The 21,878-nt window shown below is 42.9% G+C and overlaps 1 protein-coding gene across 1 annotated transcript in view; it reads right to left on the bottom strand.

The window, feature by feature from the left end:
* The window catches only part of LOC132824766 (ADP-ribosylation factor-like protein 8B-A), a 90,741-nt gene that overhangs the window by 29,461 nt on the left and 39,402 nt on the right, over positions 1-21,878 (bottom strand). The window contains exons 3-4 of the mRNA XM_060839481.1: positions 17,856-17,929; positions 17,627-17,720 (exon numbers count right to left, since the gene is read on the bottom strand). Of these exons, the coding sequence (XP_060695464.1) occupies positions 17,627-17,720; positions 17,856-17,929 (168 nt within the window). The remainder of the gene's footprint in view (positions 1-17,626; positions 17,721-17,855; positions 17,930-21,878) is intronic.

The raw sequence follows: 21,878 nt of genomic DNA, 5'->3' as shown, positions 1-21,878 counted from the left end.
AGTTCCACTTCCCTGCATTTGGCCCATATCTCTCCAAACCCTTCCTATTCATGTACTTATCCAAAAGTCTTTTGACTGTCATATCTGCACCTTCACCTACCAATTCCGCTGATGGTTCATTCCACATATGAACCAACCTTGTAGGTGAACAAAATTGCCCCTTTTAAATCTTTCACCTCTCACCTTAAAAATATGCCCCCTAGTTTTGAACTCCCCCCGCCCTGGGGAATAGACCTTTGCTATTCACCTTATCTATACCCCTCATGATTGTATAAACCTCTATAAAGTCACCATTCAACCTGGCATGTTCCAGTAAAAAGAGTCCCAGTCTATCAGCCTCCCCTTGTAACTAAACCTTGTGGCTATTACGGAGACATGGGTAGAACAGGGACAGGAGAAAGTGAGGTCTGCAGATGCTGGAGATCAGAGCTGAAAATGTGTTGCTGGAAAAACGCAGCAGGTCAGGCAGCATCCAAGGAATAGGAAATTCGACGTTTCGGGCATAAGCCCTTCATCAGGAAACTTTTTAGAACAGGGACAGGATTGGCTGCTGCAGGTTCCAGGGTTTAAAATGTTTTAGTAGGGTCAGAGGTGGGGGTAAAAGAGGGGGAGGTGTGGCATTGCTTGTCAAAGATAGTATTACAGCGGTGGAAAGAACGATGGATGAAGACTCACCATCAGAGGTAGTTTGGGCTGAGGTTAGAAATAGGAAAAGGTGAGGTCACCCTGTTAGGAGTTTTCTACAGGCCTCCTAATAGTCCTAGAGAAGTAGAAGAAAGGATTGCGAGGATGATTCAGGAGAAGAGTGAAAGTAATAGGGTGGTTGTTATGGGGGACTTTAACTTTCCAGATATTGACTGGGAAAGCTATAGCTCGAATACGTTAGGTCGGTGTTTGTCCAATGTGTGCAAGAGGGTTTCCTGACACAATATGTAGACAGGCCAACAAGAGGTGAGGCCATACTGGATTTGGTTCTGGGTAACCAGGCCAGGTGTTAGAATTGGAGGTAGGTTAGCACTTTGGGGACAGTGACCACAATTTGGTGACTTTTACTCTAGTGATGGAGAGGGATAAGTGTGCACTGCAGGACAAGAGTTATAGCTGGGGGCAGGGAAATTATGATGCGGAGAGGCATGACTTAGGATGCGTGGCTTGGAAAAGTAGGCTTCAAGGGAAGGGCGCAATTGATATGTGGACCTTGTTCAAGGAGCAACTATTGAGTGTCCTTGTTAAGTATGTACCTGTCTGGCAGGGAGGAAAGGGTCATGTGAGGGAGCCGTGGTTTAAAAAGGAATTGGAATCCCTTGTTAAAGGGAAGAGGGCAGCCTATGTAAAGGTGAGGCGTGAAGGTTCAATTGGGGCAATTGAGAGGAGTTATAAGGTAGCCAGGAAGGATCTAAAGAGAGCTAAGAGCAACAAGGAGGGAACATGAAAAGTCCTTGGTTGGTAGGATTAGGGAAAACCCAAAAGCTTTCTATAGGTATGCCAGGAATAAAAGAATGACTAGGGTAGGAATAGGTCCAGTCAAGGATAGTAGTGGGAAGTTGCGTGTGGAGGCTGAAGAGATTGGGGAGACACTGAATGAATACTTTTTGTCAGTATTCACTCAGGAACAGGACATTGTTGCCGATGTGAATGTTGAGTCACAATTAATTAGAATGGATGGCTTTGAGGTATGTAGGGAAGAAGTGTTGGAAATTCTGGAAAGGGTGAAAATAGATAAATCCCCTGGACCTGATGGCATTTATCCTAGAATTCTCTGGGAAGCAAGGGAGGAGATTGCAGAGCCATTGGCTTGATTTTTATGTCCTCATTGTCCACAGGAATAGTGCCAGAAGACTGGAGGATAGCAAATGTGGTTCCCTTGTTCAAGAAGGGGAGTAGGGATAACCCTAGTAACTATAGACCAGTGAGTCTCACTTCTGTTGTGGGCAAAGTCTTAGAGAGAATTGTAAGGGATAAGATTTATGAACATCTGGATAGTCAGCATGGTTTTGTGAAGGGCAGGTTGTGCCTCACAAACCTTATTGAATTCGTTGAGGTGACTAAGGAGGTGGACAAGGGTGAAGCGGTAGATGTGGTGTATATGGATTTTAGTAAGGCGTTTGATAAGGTTCCCCATAGTAGGCTACTGCAAAAAATACGGAGGTATGGCATTGAGGGCGTGTTGGAGGTTTGGATTAGGAATTGGCTGGCTGGAAGAAGACAGAGGGTAGTAGTTGATGGTAAAGGTTCATCTTGGAGTGCAGCTACTAGCGGTGTTCCGCAAGGATCTCTTTTGGGACTATTGCTGTTTGTCATTTTCATAAATGACCTGGAGGAGGGGCTAGAAGGTTGGGTGAGCAAGTTTGCGGATGATACAAAAGTCGGTGGAGTTGTTGACAGTGAGGAAGGATGTGGCAGGTTACAGCGGGATATAGATAAGCTGCAGAGCTGGGCAGAAAGTGGCCAATGGAGTTCAATGTAGGTAAGTGTGAAGTGATACAATTTGGTAAGAGTAACAAGAAGATGGGATACTGGACTAATGGTTGGATACTTGGTAGTGTGGATGAGCAGAGGGATCTTGGTGTCCATGTACACAGATCTCTGAAAGTTGCCAGCCAGGTAAATAGTGCTGTGAAGAAGGCATATGGCGTACTGCTTTTATTGGTAGAGGAATTGAGTTTCGGAGTCCTGAGGTCATGTTGCAGTTGTATAAGACTGGTGCGGCTGCATCTGGAGTATTGTGCGCAGTTTTGGTCGCCATACTATATGGAGGCAGAGGAGGTTTACCAGGGTGTTGCCTGGCTTGGTAGGAAGATCGTATGAGGAAAGGCTGAGGCACTTGGGACTGTTTTTATTGGAGAAAAGGAAGGTAGGTTTAGGGGTGACTTGATAGAGGTGTACAAGATGATTAGGGGTTTAGATAGGGTTGACCATAAGAACCTTTTTCCACGTATGGAGTCAGCTAATACGAGGGGGCATAGCCTTAAATTAAGGGGTGGTAGGTGTAGGACAGATGTTAGGGGTAGATTCTTTACTCAGCGAGTTTTGAGTTCATGGAATGCCCTGCCAGTAACAGTGGTAGACTCTCCCTCTTTATGGGCATTTAAACGGGCATTGGATAGGCATATGGAGGATAGTGGGCTAGTGTAGGTTAGGTGGGCTTGGATCGGCGCAACATCGAGGGCCAAAGGGTCTGTACTGCGCTGTATTTTTCTATGTTCTATGTACCCTCCAGTCCCAGCTACATCCTGGTCAACCTTTTCTGAAGTTCTGAATAGAAGTTTATAAAATCCTGAGGGGTGAATAGCCAAGGTCTTTTCCCCAGGGCACAGGAGTCCAAAACTAGAGGGCATAGGTTTAAGGTGAGGGGGTAAATATTTAAAAGGGACTAAAGGGGCAAGGTTTTCACACAGGGGATGGTGTGTGTATGGAATGAGCTGCCAGAGGAAGTCATGAAGGCTGGGCATCCGAATGGGTGTGTCAATCGGGGCATTTAAAGGGATATAAGCCAAATGCTGGTAAATGGGATTAAATTAATTTAAGATATCTGCGGTCAGCATGGACAAGTTTGAAGGAAGGGTCTGTTTCTGTGCTGTACATTTCTAGGATTCTAAGAACCCTCTGCTGAGCATGAATTGGCATTTTTATAAACATGCGTTTGTCTGTCCTGTCGGCACCATGTAAGATCCCCTATAATTTCCCTGGTGATGGTGTATAAAAGGTATTGGTATGAATGAATTGATCTGTAGTGTCTGGGGCAGGAGGTGGTGAATGGCACACAGGAAGCATTAGGATCACTAGCTTTTAGGAAGCCCTGCAGGTCGGTGTCCTTATGGGGCACAGGTCTGTGTGTAATGGCGTTTCCCTTCAAAATACCTCACACCTGTCGCACCTGTAGCCCCCTCCCTCACCAGTAAAGTCACTTACCCTGAACATTCCAGGTGTGGCTGCAATTGCTATCCCATGCGTCATTCTGATTACTAGAAAGCTGGAAGATGATTGTGAGCGCTCTTTGGCAAATGGATTCTGACCTCCCCCTGATGTGCTGGTGAGATTTTTTTCTCGATTGTTGTTCCCATAAACCTCAGGCTTTGTGCTGTCTCATGTTCCCACCCCAACCTTTCTGCGGAAGCCTCTTCAACTTTCCCACCTGCCCCTGGTGTATGAGAGATAACCATGGCTGGTGTGGGCACACACTGATTCCATCCCCACTTGAAGCCAGGGTGCTGTTGACTGTGGACAACCCCCTGACCAGATGCAGGAGGCCCCTCTGCCTTATGGTGTTAACAGGTACTTCCATGGTCTTTAGTGAGGACAATTCGCCAAAGATGTTGAGACAAGGCTGCCTGCTAGCTGCACTTGCACTATGCTTACCACACAAGCTGTCTGCATATGGAGGGAATGTTATATTGACACAGCACACAGCAAGACGTACACCTCATTAAGTGAGTGAGGACTGCTGACCAGCAAGTAAACTGCTCGGTTATTGTGACTGGGCGAATTGACACTGCAAGGCAAGGCAGGAATGCTGTGCACATGCAGCTAAGCACTAAGTGAGCAAGCACCAGAAGAATAAGTGAACAGCCCCAAACTGTGGCCTGCTCTAATCCGGGGAGGTAGAGGGGGAGGGGTCGGTCTCCGCATTAAAGCGTCCTTGCCGCAGCCTTGTAATGCGAGTTTTTGATGTGGCCTGCAACATACCTTTGCACTTCCTGAGTGGCCAAGAGAATCAGAAAGGTGTCATTAATGGTCACGTGGACTTGGTTAATGTCAATTACTAAAGTCCATAGAGATGCAGATTGGCTGATGACCATGGACGGTGCCCCGAGATGCTATTTGGTGATGAACAACACAGAGCCATCATCTCACAGCCAGCAGTGTGCTGAAGTTGCAAGGATTCCACTCTGACTTCGGTGTTGAGAACTCTTGACATCGAGCTTGTTCAGTGTGTTTAGTAAATGGGAAGCTGGGTATTAATGAGGCAAGTTGTGGTATGAATGAAATACTTAATAAGTTATATTTCCCCTCGATTGAAAACTCATCGATGCCTAGTGAGAATCTGGCCTTGCCATACAGCCATTGCAAAAGAGATGCAAGTTGCCTCCGACTTTGCGATAGGACTTTCCAGACTACTTGTCACAGCACACGTCACTTAGACCTACATGAGGTTTTTCCTTTAGATTAGATTACTTAGTGTGGAAACAGGCCCTTCGGCCGAACAAGTCCCCACCGACCCACCAAAGCACAACGTACCCAGACCCATTCCCTTACATTTACCCCTTCACCTAACACTAGGGGCAATTTAGCATGGCCAATTCCCTGACCTGCATTTTTGGACTGTGGGAGGAAACCAGAGCACCCAGAGGAAACCCACACAGACACGGGGAGGTTCTGCTTAGATGCTGTGGGTTAAAGTTGCATTGTAGAATTTTGCAACCTTCTTTACAAGAGACACTTTCATCAACTACTTCAAGTCTTCCATTAATTCTACATCACCTTCAATATCACAAGTACTAGAAAAACAACTTCACAAATAAAGAGAGAGAAACAAATTTCAAGAAATTGTGGCAGAGTTAGGAGAGGTAATCAAAACCATGATTTAAAAAAAGATAGTGGAAGAGTTCAAAAGACAGTTTGAGAGACAGGCCCAGGTACAGACATCTCTGCCCTCAAAAACAGTATGGAATATGATGGGAAGCACAGACTTAAAGAAGTAAAAATACATGAAACTGGGGCGTAAGAAGGTATAGGCTGATGAGGCAGATATTCAGGCTTTACGCTTGTTTTGCTTACTTGGCTGACCCATTTCTGGGGTCAGGAACCACTGCATAAAAAGGAAGGATCCAGAGTTTTTAACCTCCTGCCCTTTAGAGTTCCACCTTAAAAAAATAAGATGGCAATAACAGGTTTGTTACAAAACAAAGAAAAGCAATCAAACCTAAATTGGGCGTGACATGTAGTGGATTACATCTGAAATCAGAATAAGTACAAATGTATGATTAAAACAGCCTTTTCTTTTATATATACTAATCGTTCATCAGCATGACACCTTGTGATTACTAACAACTGCTGTAATCAGAAGAGTGAAATCGTGTGCTCCTGACATTTCAATTTTAATGCAAGGCTAGCATGGGTCATCGGTGTAAAACCTGCTTAGAAACAAGATTGCAGGGGATGTGTACCCATTATCTGGAAGGAAGTAAATCACCACTCTCTAAACACAAATGCACTTAGAATCATAGAGATTAACAGCACAGAAACAGACCTTTCTGTCCAACTCATCCATGCCAATCAGATATCCTAAATTAATTTATTCCCATTTGCCAACATGTGGACCAAATCCCTCTCAACCTTTCCTATTCGTATACCCATCTAGATGCATTTTAAAGTACAACAGCTCTTTTGCTAAATACATGTAACGCATGATAAAAGAGTTCATATCAATGTACAGATCTATCATACTCAGGAAGTCTTAATGTCCTTTTTTTAAAAAATCATGCATACAAAAGTAACCTTATCATCAAATTACAGAAATATAAAATTAAAATACTGCAAGTACTGGAAATCTGAACTTAAAACAGAAATGCAGGTCTGACAGCAGCTGAGGAGAGAGAAACAGAATTAACATTGAGTCAATAAGACTCTTCTTAGGAACTAAATTTCATAGAGTCATAGAGATACACAACATGGAAACAGACCCTTTGGTCCAACTTGTCCAGGCCAACCAGATATCCTAAATTAATCCAGTCACATTTGCCAGCACTTGGCCCATATCCCTCTCAACCCTTCCTACTCACATACCCATCCGGATGCCTTTTAAATGTTGTAAGTGTACCAGCCTCCACCACTTCCCCTGGCAGCTCATTCTATACACACACCGCCCTCTGCGTGAAAACGTTCCTTGTTCCTTAGCTCCTTGAAAGTAGAGTCATAGCTAGATAGGACAGTGAAAAAGGTGTTTGGTCTGCTTTCCTTTATTGGTCAGGATACTGAGTACAGAAGTTGGGAGGTCATGTTGCGGCTGTACAGGACATTGGTTCGGTCACTTTTGGAATATTGCATGCAATTCTGGTCTCCATCCTACAGGAAGGATGTTGTGAAACTTGAAACAGAGCAAAAAAGATTTACAAGGATGCTGCCAGGTTTGAAGGATTTGAGCTGCAGGGAGAGGCTGGGGCTATCTTCCCTGGAGTGGCAGAGGCGGAGGAGTGACCTTTATAGAGATTTATAAAATCATGCAAGGTATGATAGGGTGAATTGGTAACGTCTTTTCCCTGGGGTGAGAGAGTCCAGAACTAGAGGGCATAGGTTTAAGGTGAGAGGGGAAAGATATAAAAGGGACGCAAGGGGCAACTTTGTCACAGAGGGTGGTACGCGTATGGAATGAGCTGCCAGAGGCTGGTACAATTGCAACATTTAAAAGGCTTCTGGGTGGGTATATGAATAGGAAGGTTGCTGGCAAATGGGACTAGATTAATTTAGGATATCTGGTTGCCATGGAGGAGTTGGATGGAAGGGTTTGTTTCTGTGATGCACATCTCTCGACCTTTATGACTTTGTGCCACATTGGTGTTGGACATCTCATGGACAGTGCAGACTTTATGGCTGGCCAAGTATTTCATCACCAGCAACCCCACCCCCAAAAATTTCATCTGAGGCCTTTGCAGTAGAATTCATTCTTGACCTTTCCCTCTGGCAAGCTATTACCTTTTTAACTCTTGCCCCTACCCTCACTGTAAATCACTCCTGTGCAAAGTCTAATCATGGAGAAAGTGAGTTGCAGATACTGAAGTATCAGAGCCCAGAGTGTGGTGCAGGAAAAGCACAGCCGATCAAGGCAGTATCCGAGGAGCAGGAAAGTCAACATTTCATTTCGAGCATAAGCACTTTTTCAGGAATGTTTGGGGGGGGGGGGGGGGGGGGGGGGGGAAGATAAATAGGAGAAAGGGGGTGGGGATGGGAATGTAGCTGAGGTGGAAGGTAGCTTGGAAGGCAATAGGTAGAAGCAGGTGGGGGGGTGCTGGTGATAGATCAGAGAGTGGAGGGTACAATGGGTAGATGGGACAGTTCAAGATGGCGGTGCCAAGTTGATGTGTTGGATCTGGGATAAAAGGTGGGGAGGAAGGGAGATGAGGAAGCTGGTGAAATCCATATTGATCCTGTGTGGTTGGAGGGTCCCAAGGCAGAAGAGGAGGCGTTCTTTCTCCAGTCAGCAGCTGGCTAGGATTTTGTGGTGGAGAAGGCCCAGGGTTTGCATGTCCTTGGTGGAGTGGGAGGGAGAGTTGAAGTGGTGGTCACAGGGTGGTGAGGCTGCTTAGTTCATGAGTCCCAGAGATGTTCCCTGAAACATTCTGCAAGTTGGCGGTCTGTCTCTGTAACATAGAGGAGACCACATCAAGGACACAGTAGCTGAGGTGTTTGGATGTACAGGAAAATCTCTGCCGGATGTGGAAGGATCCTTTGGAGCCTTGATGGAGATGATGGGGCGGTATGGGAGCAGGTTTTACACCTCTTACAGTGGCAAGGAAAGATGCCGGGAGTGGAGGGTGGATTGGTGGGGTGCGTGGACCTAATGAGAGATTAGATTACTTACAGTGTGGAAACAGTCCCTTTGGCCCAAAAAGTCCACACACACCGAGCCACCGAAGCGCAACCCACCCAGACCTTTTACCCTTTCACCTAACACTACGGGCAATTCAACAAACCTGCACATTGTTATGGATTGTGGAGGAAACCGGAGCACCCCGTGGAAACCCACACAGACATGGGGAGAATGTGCAAACTCCACACAGAGAGTCACAGAGGGAATGGTATCAGCATTTTGCAGAGAGGGGTGGGGAAGGAAATATATCCTTGGTGGTGGGGTCTGACTGTAGGTGGCAGAAATGGTGAAGGATAAGGAGTTGTATATAGAGATGAGTAGGGTGGAAGATGAGGACCGCGGGGGTTCTAACCTTGTTGCAGTTCAAGGGCAAAGGTGCGAGAAGTGGAGGAGATGCGCTGGAGGGTATTGTTGACCACGTGGGAGGGGAAATTGCGGTCCGTGAAATAGCAGACGAACTGGGAAGTTCTGGGGTGGAGTTGCTCCTCCTGAGAGCAGATATGGCAGAGATAGAAGAATTGGGAGTAAGGGATCGTATTTTTACAGGAGTGGGAGGTGGTGTAGTCTAGGTAGCTGTGGGAGTTGGTGGGTTGGTGTTGAGCTGGTCACCAGAAATGGAGACAAGGGATCCATGTCTAACCATGTACAGATCTCACCAGCAAGCTCTCCTTTGAAGTGCGCAGACTGCAAGAATCTGAGCTGATGGCTGTTACTGAGAGAGAGGAAGTTTTTTTTATTTCAAATCACTGCCTACCTAGGGTTGCAATGTTTGAGTATTTGGAAGGAGGTGGCACAATGGTGGGCTGGTGCTGAGGGAAGCTGAGAAAAAGCAATAGGTAAATGTTTACATGGCTTGAAAAGGGTGGATGCTAGGAAATGGTTTCCGTTAGGCGAGGAGACTAGGACTCGTGGACACAGCCTTAGAATTAGAGGGGATATATTCAGAACAGAAATGCAGAGACATTTCTTCAGCCAGAGAGAGTGGTGGGCCTGTGGAATTCATTGCCGCAGAGTGCAATGGAGGCCAGGACGCTAAATGTCTTCAAGGCAGAGATTGATAAATTCTTGATGTCACAAGGAATTAAGAGCTATGGGGAGAATGCGGGTAAGTGGAGTTCAAATGCCCATCAGCCATGATTGAATGGCGGAGTGGACTCGATGGGCCAAATGGCCTTACTTCCACTCCTATGTCTTATGGTCTACATTATCTGCAGCATGTAAATCAGAAGACAATTTGCAGGATGAGGGGTGTGCAATGGGAAGGGAGATGGGAAATTAGACAAGCAAAAACATTTGCAGAGTTAGACTGCGGGCATTCACACCCATAGCTATCTTCTCCCACTGCCTTCACAGGGCTTCCCATCTGCTATGGGTAGAGGGCTCCTCTCCTCCGATCAACTTCTCCCGAAAGCATGTAGAGCATCGGAGAAATATGGAAGCATTCTATCTGCCTTTTTGCCCCATAATTCAGTCTTTTTCTTGCCCACGTCTCTTCTTCAATCAGTTGCAGTTCCTTGCCAGACTGATTGCAATTCCACTGCACACTGGTTTTAGGTAGTGCAGGCAAACTTGAAGTGGCTCTAGCAAATCTTGCTATCCCACCACCCTGCTGAGAAATGCAATTACTCACGAGTATATTGAACACTGGCTACAAAAAGATAGCATGTTAATGAGCGAACAAGACAAACACGCCTGTATTAGAAGCAACAGGTGTTGTTTAATTACATTCAGTGCTATCACATTTGAATTTGTTAAGCATCACAGCTAACAAAACCAATAAGTAAACAAATCACTATTTTATTTGCATACTTTCACTTCAAGGCATTTAGCAGTTTCAGTTCTCAGTCACTAAAGCTGAAGCTATATTTACCTGAAACAGCCTGGCAATGTGAAAATATAACTGATCTTCACAAGTTACCAGCAATCAGAAATATTTCTTTAATTTCTTATGAATTTCAGCTTCTTATAATCTTGGCTACAAACGACTGTGGATTCTGGCAGACAGACATGAGGAGCATCATATCGTAGAGATAGAAACAGGCCATTTAGCCAGTCAAGCCTGATTCACCAGTCAATTAGATTACCTTTCTCAATATCACTAGCCTGTCTTAGCACGATATCCCCTAATGTCATTAGCATCTTTGTCCTGCTAAAATGATTGAGCTTCCACAGCCCTCTGGGCCACAAAAGTTCAAAAGTTCCACCATCCCAAGAGTGAAGAAATTCCTCTTCATCTCAGTCTTAAACAGCCTTATCATGGTTTTAGACTCACCAGCCAGGGGATATATTATTCAAAGCCACGCTGTGAGGATCTTGAGAGTTTCACTGAAACCACCCCTTATTCTATGAAACTCAAAAATACAGATGCAGTCTATGAAGAAATTGAGGAGACAAGTCCACCACCCCAGGGATTAATCCGATAAATCTCCACTGCACTCCTTCCACGGGCAAGGATACTCCTCCTTAAAGAAGGAATCCAAAATTCTGCAATACCCTGGGTTGGAGGGGGGGGATGTCACCAAGGCTCAGTACAATGGCAGTAACATCTCTTTACAGCTGTACTGAAAACCTCTTGCAATGAAGGCCCCTAAATTATTTGCCTCATATAGATGCTGACTTTTAATGACTTGCAAAAAAAAAGGACACCCAGCATAGTTGGCATACCTGCACTTGCCAACCTCTCTCTGTTTAAGAAATATTCTCTATTTTTTCTACTGCAGTGAACAACTTCACATTTATTTGCATTAAATTCCATCTCAAAATGTTAAAACATATCTAGTCTATGCCTTCGTGAAGCCTCTTTCCAATGTCCACACATTCCCACACTGTTTGGGGTTATCAACAAATATGGAAACATTATAATTGGTTTCCACATTCAAATCATTGAGAAAGATTGCAAATAGTTGTGGACTAAGCATTGAACCTTGCAGTATCTCACTAGTAACAGCCTGCCAGCCCAAGATTGGTCAGTGAGATCCTACCTTCTATCAGTTAACCAATTCTTAATCCATATATTTTCCCAGTTCTGTGCATTCAAAATTTATTTAACTAACCCCTGGTATGGCATCTTAGTAAACACTTCTGACGGGTGTTTGAATATTTAACACATTTAAATTGAATTTTGTTTCAATTCAGTTTTAGCAGGGACATTAACAAGTTTACTTTTATAGATTTACGACGACCAAAAGTTAGGTTTAGAATGCTGGAGCCAGATCACCAGATTTAAAGAGCAGTACGCTCACAGAATGCATATCTTTTATATTCATTCACAGGATGAGAGTTTCACTGGTTGGGCCTGCGGCATTTGTTACCCATCCCTAATTTCCCTCAAGATTATGGTGATGAGCTGTCTTCTTAAACCACTACAGTCCATGTGATATAGGTAGACCCACGGTACCATTAGGAAGGGAGTTCCAACACTTTAACCCAGCCACAGTGAAGGAAGCGTAATTAAGCTCAAAGTCAGAATTGTGTGTGTCCTGCAGGCAGCAATACTCTCATTTGTCCATCTACGTGACAGAGGTCACGGATTTGGAAGGTGTTGCTTAAGGAGCCTTAGTAAGTTGCTGCAGTGCATCTAGTACAAACAGATGTTTAGTGTTGACAGTATAAAGTGCTGACACTGTACATCGGAGTGAATGTTGAAGGTGTTCAATCCTATCAACTGGTTACACAAGGTCATGTAACTTTTGGAAAGTGGGATTTAACAGATCATCCTGGATTTGATACCTTATGTCAGCATGTTTCAAAAGGTATCTTTGCAATAAAAACTGGCCAACAACAGCTTTTGATTAGTTAAGTTATAACTTGCTAATGGACTGAAACAAGTGCACTAGGATCTTCCAAAGCCGACAACCAAGGCAGATCTCTCCCTTTCTCTCTCCCTCCCCCTCCATGTGAGAGTGGAAGAAAAACAGTAAAAACAAAATTTCTGAAGAGAAGTACTTTCAACTCAAGCAAAAAAGCTAGGTCCAGCTACTGAATTGAGGATCACTGCAAACATTGCAGACATTTTCCTTGCAAAAGACCAGACTGTAGCAAGTTGCCATATTCCAACCTTATAGCTTGGGTACTTAATCCACAAAATGTCTTCCTGTTTACCTATGGTTTCCACCCATGATATTTCTGTAAAGCGCCCTGTCTTATTAATTCACAAATGTGATATACATTGACATGTTTGATTTTAAAGTGACCTAGCTTATATTTCCTTAGGAGTAATTAATTTTGCCACTTTACAGGATACATTTGTTGTATTAAATAAGTTTGCTTTACTTGTTTAATGATGAAACTAGGTGCAAGTTGTTTTTTTTTTAAAGATAGTGGTCTCTTTCAGTCAAATCAACCATCTTCGAAATTAAATTGATCATTTTACATTTGTGATGACTCAAATCATGGGTCATGACTTGCAATCTTCCCATTAGGATCGTGACACTGGTTACTGTCTGTTTGCAAATCTCGATTTACCATGCAATTATGCTTTTAGTTGCTGATTATTATAATTTAAACTTGCATGCAGGCATGCACTCATCTTTCATGGAGTAACTTTTGTAAAGGAAACCCCTCGCAAGATGTGAATAAAGAAGCACTCCTCACCAGAACCAGCAGAAGAAAGGAAGTCCAAATAAGACAGAGTAGCACAGTACTAACTCTTTTTAAATGCAGTCTTTTTACTCAGAGGTGCGTACATGAAATACACTGCCAGCAGTGTTAGTAGAGTCAAGATACATGAGGGACATTTAAGCGACTCTTGGATACCCTGCCCTGGTATGGAAGTTAATACAATGAAGGGTGTGTGGGTTAGTCTGATCTTAGTGTAGAATAAAAGGCTGGCACAACATTGAGGGCCAAAGGGCCTATACTGTTCTATGCTCTATTAAATTTCCACAATAAATTTTATCAGTGTGGATGAAAACACTGTGCTAGAAAAATCTTCTCTTCAATCCTCCAGCAGTATAAATGAACACTTTAAGAGTATTTGTCTTTTACAAACAGAAATTCAATCTACAGCACCATCTAGATTACTGGGTATCAGCTTTTCGCAGTTATGAGACATTATTAGGTCAAGTATTATCAACCAAAATGACCTACAGCCTATATCTTGTGGTAGCCCAGGAATTTAAATGGAAATCAGCTCCTAATAATTCTCCAGAAACTCATTCGGAGAGTGAGCTTCAACTCCTTGATCAAAATGGCATGTTGTGTTAAACATGCACTTCAGCATAAAACCATATCTAATCACCTCAGAGTGCTTTTTAGTGCTTAAAATATTCAAGAAAAATCCTCATTCTTAGTCTCAGAGTTCTGCACATACAATAACCTGAGTACGTGCCGAGTGTGAGACGCTACAAAGTGACGTTGTTATAGTACTCAGGTGGTGACCTGGGGGATGGTGGTGATAAATTCCATCATCATTGTCGTGAAAATGAACTCAATAACTTTGTGGGCTAGCACCAGGAAAACATGAGAGAATACTTTATGCTTACAGGGTCTGTCCTACTTTGTGACTTTCATACTCCACGGTTCACTCTTAATGTTCGCAAGGAAGAAGGAATATGCCTTGACTCGGACTCATTCTGCAAACTCTGACAACAAGCAACAGATGTTTACAGCAAATCCAGTACTTGCGTTGGCCAGCTTACAGAACTCCAAGAGGGTAGCAGTCAAAAAGACCTAACAAATAGTCATTTTCTACAGCAACCATCTTTAAATGATTTTGGCATAATAATAATTTAGGGAAAGTAAAGGACACTTTCACATTCTCAAATTGGTATAGATCCGAACCAGAGTCTTGAGTTGAATGCAGAGTCAGGCAACTGCATCATACCAACTTCCCTTATGAGGCAACCCTGTCTCTGTATTGTACATTGGATGTCTACAGCTATTAGAAATGTTTTAATATTCTTTATTGTGTGTGCGCACTAACTTTGGATGTTTGAATTGTTATAAATCCATAAAATAATGCTCCATATCTTGCCATATCAACTGTGAGGCTAATGGCACTAATAATTAATTGTGTAGAAAGGCCACAGCAACTTTTGGCAAGACAGCTGTTCAAATGTCACTGTCTGACAAATTACCATCTGCTGTTAGCTTCAGCAAAATGGTACATCACAATTAAAAAGTAGTGAAGAGGTATAAATTTGCTGTATACATGCAGCAAATACAAACTTAAGCTCACTACAGAGTGTTGTGTTAGTTCCTGGCTAAGTACTCTTTCAAATTAACTTCCCAGCACTGAAAACCATTAAAAGTATGGAATTTCATCCATTCAAATTAATTGTTGTTGCTCTTCAAAATGTATAAATTTCAAATTCATTTTGTTATACATATCCTTTACTTTTTTCTCTCTCTGTCATCCAATCCTTCTTTTTCTGTTTAATTCTCTTTATGTATCTGATGTGGTATTGAATTTACTCACTCAAAACATGCACTTCTATTTTCACAATCCTTCCATCTGATACTTAAGGAGTTACATGCTCTGTTGACTCAGGTCTTAGTTGTTTTCTCTCAGTATAACACTGGCAACTTGTACTTTTTAAAGTTTTGGAATAAATTAAATTTAAATCCTAAAAAAGGTGCTAGGACTGGGACTGAAGGGTCTGAATTCGTGCTGTACCTCTCCATGATGGAGGGAAAGGGGAAAAAAGGGGGAAGGGGGGTGGAAAAAAAAAGGGGGAAAAAGAAGGAAGGACTACTGCAGAGATGTCGTATAACTAGACTGATTGATTTCCAACAACCACAACCATCCTCCTTTGTGCTAGGTTTGACTTCAACCAGTTGAGAGCTTTCTCTCGATTCCTATGATTCCAGTTTTGCTGGGGCTCCTTGATGCCACACTCGGTCAAATATGGTGTTGATGTCAAAAGCAGTCAGTCAGTCACTCTTCTCACCTCCATGTTTTTTTATCCATGTTTGAACAAGGTTGTAATGAGGTCATGACCCTGAATGGCCCAAATGGAAGCCAAGCAGAATGCCAGTGAGCAGGTTATTGTGAAGTAAATGCTAGTTGATGATTCCTTGTATCGATTTACTGATGATTGAGAGTTGACTGATGAGACAATAACTCGGTAGTTTAGATTTGTCCTGATTTCTTTCGATACCTGGGCAATTTTGCACATTGTCAGGTGGATACCATATTTGTAGCTGTCCTGGAACAGCTTTTTAAGGGGAATAGCAAGGATAAATCTTCAGTACTATCGCTGGAATATTATCAGGGGCCCACGGCCTTTACAGAGTCTACTGCATCTCTCATTTCTTGTTATCTCATGGAGTGAATCAAATTGGCTAAAGACTGGCATCTGTTATGATAGAGAGAGAGGCCAAGGTGGAAAACCCACTCAGCATTTCACACTGAAGACTGTTGCAAATGCTTCAGCCTTATCTTTTACATTGATGTGTTGGACAGCCCCATCATTGAAGAGGAGTGTTTGTGGAGCGTTCTCCTCCATTGAGTTACTTAATCATCTGCCATCATTCATGCAATCCCATGAATCTGCAGCCCATGTCCTTCAAGATAGTAAAAGGTCATAGGTTTGGAAAGAGCTCCTTAGAGAGCACCGTTGAGTTGCTACAGTACATTTTGTCGATGGTACATCCTGCTGCCACTATGCTTTCATGGTGAAGGAAGTAAATGTTGAAGTTATAAATGGTTTGTTAAACAAGTTGCGTTGTCCTGAATAATCCCTAACAGCAGACCCAAAGTTGAGGCAAAGATCCCTTCCAATTATCTTTTGTCCTTCTTATGAAGTTGAACACAAAACAAATCATTTCTGTTCTACTTAAAATACTGGTACAAAATAGGCATTCCTTTCCTATACATCCCTTTGGGACATCCTGAGGTTTTAAAACATAGAATGCATGTCTTTATTTCTCTGGCGCTTAATAGAATCACATAGCTCAGGACTGCATTCATGGATAGCTCAGCAATAGAGAGATGTTAAAAAGGTTAATATTCAGTATTACTACATTGTCTTTGAATCCTCTCTCCAAAGAGAGCAGGCATGAGAAAATTGTTGGAGGTAATCTTTCCTCAGTTTCCACAGAACAACAGAAAGAGCTTTCCTAAAAAAAAATTGTTTTAACCAGCATCTTCTGAACCAGCACTCTCAATGAAGGCAAAAAAACTCTATCTCAAATACGCAACATTTATCGTATCATCATCTTCTTGATGTCAGAGTAATCAGTGGAGGGTGGGAGGTTGTAAGCGAGAGGCTGTCTCCCGTTAAATTAATAACAAAATTTGCCGTGAATATTTAAGTCAAAGAGATGTACAGCACAGAAACAGATGCTTCGGTCCAACTCATCCATGCCAACTAGATATCCTAAATTAATCTAATCTCATTTGTCAGCATTTGGCCCTTATCCCTCCAAACTCTTCCTATTCAACTATCCATCCAGATGCCTTTTAAATGTAATTGTACCTGCTTCCACCATTTCCTCTGGTTGCTCTTTCCATACACGCAATACCCTCTGCATGAAAGTGATTTAAGCTGTAAATAAGGTTTAAAAGTGATGTATATATCCCTGCATTAAGCTTCTATTATTTAGTCCTTGTATTTATATTGATTAGCGTGAATCTCTTGATTAACTGGTACAGTCCAGCTCGTATTCATTCTGGTTAACAAAAGGTTTGCTGTACAACATATTAACGTTGTAGTTTTGTGCTCTATGTGTAAGAGTCTGACTCCATTTCAAAAATGGCACAGGGGACACAACTGAAAGATGAAGCTCATTGTTTTGTGCCATATGTCAAAACTGGCATCCTGCAATTCTCAAGAGCACTTTCATCCAAAACAGAGCTGCTCTCAAGCAAGACACCAATGGAGGTTGTATTGCTTGAATTATTTTTTTAAAAAACTGAGTTGGAAGGATGCACAAAAAAAACCATTTTGCTTTAAAAAGGGCATTGGCACATAGAAAATATAAATTCCATAGTTAAATGCAAAGGGTGTAGAAAACTTAAAGAATAAGATTGTCCTATTTGAATATGTAGGAACTTTGCAAGACAACTTGAACAAAGGATTAAGAAGTTAGACTTACTGGAATTCCTTGCAACTGTGGTTTATCTAATAAGTTGTGAAGTTCGTTCTTTGAAGCTTCAATCTTTTCAAAGTCTGCAGCGTCCACCATGTAGCTAAAAGAAAGACAAACATTGAACCATGAAAATAACTCAAATAAAAGGAATGGAGTTAGTTGGCAGGAGGAAGGAAAGTAAGACATGTGACATTCAAACTAGTGAAAAGATCACAACTTATCATTGAAAACTTACACAATAGCATTAACTCCTCTGCAGTAACGCTCCCACATGCTTCGGAATCTTGGCTGTCCACCAATATCCCAGATCTGTCAGGAAAACACACACAGTTGTGCAGCACTTCATTAAACAGAATACAAATCGCATTTATAAGTGGACAGTAAAGTTTACTGATACTTAATCCAGTTTACTGTCTGAGAAAGGGACACACAAGCACACAAGAAGTTCAGTCAAGATTAGAACAATACCTTGGTTGACGGTGTTATAACCTAAAATATCTCAGGCTGCTGAGGCAGATAGTAAGGGCAGAATAAGTGAAAGAAGGGTGAAAAAGGTGCTCCACATGAGGCAGTAAACCCAGGGATAGTCAAGATATAAGCATCCGCTGCACCCGATGCAGCCTCCTCTATATTGGGGAGACGGGCCGCCTACTTGCGGAACGCTTCAGGGAACATCTCTGGGACGCCCGGACCAACCGACCCAACCACCCCATGGCTCAACACTTCAACTCTCCCTCCCACTCCACCGAAGACATGCAGGTCCTTGGACTCCTCCATCGCCAGATCATAACAACACGACGGTTGGAGGAAGAGCGCCTCATCTTCCGCCTGGGAACCCTCCAACCACAAGGGATGAACTCAGATTTCTCCAGTTTCCTCATTTCCCCTCCCCCCACCTTGTCTCAGTCGATTCCCTCGAACTCAGCACCACCCTCCTAACCTACAATCTTCTTCCTGACCTCTCCGCCCCCACCCCACTCCGGCCTATCACCTTCACCTTGACCTCCTTCCACCTATCCCATCTCCATCGCCCCTCCCCCAAGTCCCTCCTCCCTACCTTTTATCTTAGCTTGCCTGGCACACTCTCCTCATTCCTGATGAGGGGCTCTGGCCCAAAACGTCGAATTTCCTGTTCCTTGGATGCTGCCTGACCTGCTGTGCTTTAACCAGCAACACATTTTCAGCGATAGTCAAGATATAAGTCAGGCCACAAAAGGGATTTGAAAAAGGTGGAAAAACAGAAAACATGTGAAAAGACAATTCAAAAGACAACTGTAATGAATCAAACTGATTTTGTTGTTAGTTTCATTACATGAAATGCCAACCTAAAGGTGATTAATCCTGGAATGTTTCCCTTTTCTCTGTGCATCCTCTCTTTCTCTCAAACACAATCATTTCTACACCAATTTCTTTTACTTTTCCCTACATCTGTTTTCTTCTATTTATCAATTTCCTCACTACGAATTCCTCTCACAATGAGTCTCAGAATATTCGTTTTCCTAATAATGTTCCGTGTGTACCGAAAGTCTCCTAATCTCTTCTTTCATTAATTAAATATGTACCTACTCATTGTAAATGGTAACCAATGAGAATACATTTTTTTACTACTTACCTCAATCATCCGGTCTTCTCTACTCTAGTGGAAAAGACTACTTTTCTTGAATATCTCATTGCTGAAGTCTCTCAGTCCCCAATATTATATTCACAAAGATAATAGAATCAGAGAAATGTCTAGCATTGAAAGAGGCCACATCAACCAAAAGATGTTCATATATCAAGTTGTAAGTTTGCTTGCTGAGTTAGTAATTTGTTCTAAGACGTTTCATCACCATGCTAGATAACATCGTCGGTGAGTCTCTGGTGAAGCATTGGTGCTCTGGCCCACTTGCTATTTATTTGTCTCGGTTTGTTGCAGTGGGTGATATCACTTCCGGTGCGGTTTCTGAGAGGTTGGCAAATGGGGTCCAAATCGACTGGTGTGTTAATGAAATGCTGGTTTGATTGCCAGACCTCAAGGAATTCCTGTGCATGTCTTTCTTTAGCCTGTCCCAGGATGGATGTATTGTCACAGTTGAACTGGTGTCTCTTTGTCTGTGCGAATGGATATCAGTGATGTTTGGTCATGTCTTTTGGTGGCTAGTTGGTGCTTATGTATCCTGTTGGCTAGTTTTCTGCCTATTTGTCCAATATAAATGTTTGTTTCAGTCCTTGCAGGGGATTTTGTATATGATGTTCATTCTGCTGGTTGTTGATATGGGGTCTTTTAAATTCATCAGGAGCTGTTTCAGTGTGGTGGTAGGTGTGTGGGCTACCATGATGCCTTGGGGCCAGAGTAATCTGGTTGTTATCTCAGAGACATCATTCATGTTATGGCAGGGTGGCTAGAGTCTTTGGGCGTGTTGGGTCTTCTTGTTTGGGTCTGTGGTGTAGGAATGGCAGACTGTGCTTATCGGGTAACCATTGTTGTATAGGCGTTTTTCTTTGGCTTCTCATAGTTCCTGGGCGTTGCAGTGTGTTGTGGCTCATTTAAATAATGTCCTGATGCAACTCCAATTGTGGATGTTGAGAGGATTGCTCCTGTAGTTCAGTGAATGTGGCTTTCCTGTAGACGCTGGTCTGCAGCTCTCTATTGGCTTTTTGTTCTACTGTGACATCCAGGAAGGAGTCTGTTATTGTTCTCTTTCTCTTTGGTGAATTTTATTCTGGTCAGGATGTTGTTTTTTTTATGTGTTTGTGGTTTTTTTTTGTTGCATTTCGTGATGACAAGGATACCATACACATAGCACACCCAAAGCTTGGGCTGGATCGTGGGAAGGGCTGTTCGTTCTAACCTCTGCATAACTGCTTCTACTAAAAAGTCCCGATATTGGTCATCCCATAAGTGTCTTATTGATTTGTTTGTAGATCTTGTTGTTGAAGGTGAAGTGGGTTGAGAGGTACAGGTCTACTAGTTTGAGGATGCTGTCCTTGCTGATGGAGTCGGTGCTGTCAGGTGTTGGTGTCTTTGGTTTGTCAAAAGGTGAGGCCAGTGTTTCTTTGGCGAAGCTGATGTTTATTGATGTGAATAGGGCCGCCATGTCAAAAGGAGACCATGAACTCATCATCCTCTACCTTTAATGATGTTAGGGAATTCCTGGATGCAGTGATGGAGTGGATGGAGTCTTCTACTTGGTGTTTCAGTTTACGTTGCAGTTCCTTTCTTAGTCTGTATGTAAGTGTACCGGGAAGTGAGACTATTGGTCTGAGGGGGGCCCCTTGTTTAATGTACCTTTGGCAATCCAGAGAAACTGGGTGTGTGTTGGATCCTTCAGGTTTCATTCTTTGGAGGTCTGTATTCTAAATTTCACTTGTCTTGTGAAGTTTCATCAGGGATGCTGTAATATGGTTTTCCAGCTGTGGAGTCAGGTCCATTGCTAGCTGCTGGTAGGTGACGGCATCTGGGAGTAGCGTGTTTGTTTTTTCAATGTATTGTATTCTTTCAGGAGGATGATCATTCGCCCTTTGTCTGCTGGCAGGATTACAATATTTCTGTCTTTTCTGAGTCCTTCTGAGGCTTTTCTTTCCAGTGTGTTGAGGGTGCTCCCTTCTTGCTTTCTGCTTAGTGCTGGTATTACTGCCTGTATGAAGGCCTGCTGGATTTCTTCTGCAATTCCATTGGCTTTCAGGGTTGATTCCAGTGCTGCTAGGAAGTCTTTTAGTCCATGTCCCTGTGGTTGAAGTTCATCCCTCGTATTAGGATGGCTTTTTCTGTGTCCAAATGTGTTCAGTCAGACAGGTTCTTTATCCAAGTCTCGGAATTGTCTGTGTTATTTGTGTGAGACAGTTTGGCCAGCTTTTCTTGTAGGACTACTGTCTTGGTCTGCTGTTGCTTTGTGTTGATGACTCGTTTAAGCATACTTGTCCATTAGTGATCAGTCATGTTAGCGTAGAGATTTTTGGTGTGAAATTTCGCGTTCATTTTTGTAGAGTCAGTTATTGGCATCATCATTTCTCATAGCATCCTGCGGCCACTCTGTTCTGTTCTCCTGGCTTGTGGGGTGATGAGAGGTTGTTTGCATTTGACACATCATGGAAACACTAGTTTCCAGAGGCATTCCTTAGGAAATACGGTGGGTGGCGCTCAGTCGGATGGCATTGGTTTCCCACCTTCGGCTAAATTTGAACGTATTGCACCCATAGGTGTTTGAGATTTTGGAGAAGATTTGTAGCTTAGGTTGTGGATCAGGTTGTAAATTTGCTCGCTGAGCTGGTAGGTTTG

This window comes from Hemiscyllium ocellatum, chromosome 19, assembly GCF_020745735.1.
Source record: "Hemiscyllium ocellatum isolate sHemOce1 chromosome 19, sHemOce1.pat.X.cur, whole genome shotgun sequence".
Lineage (NCBI taxonomy): Eukaryota > Metazoa > Chordata > Chondrichthyes > Orectolobiformes > Hemiscylliidae > Hemiscyllium > Hemiscyllium ocellatum.
This window is presented reverse-complemented; position numbering and strand designations above follow the sequence as displayed.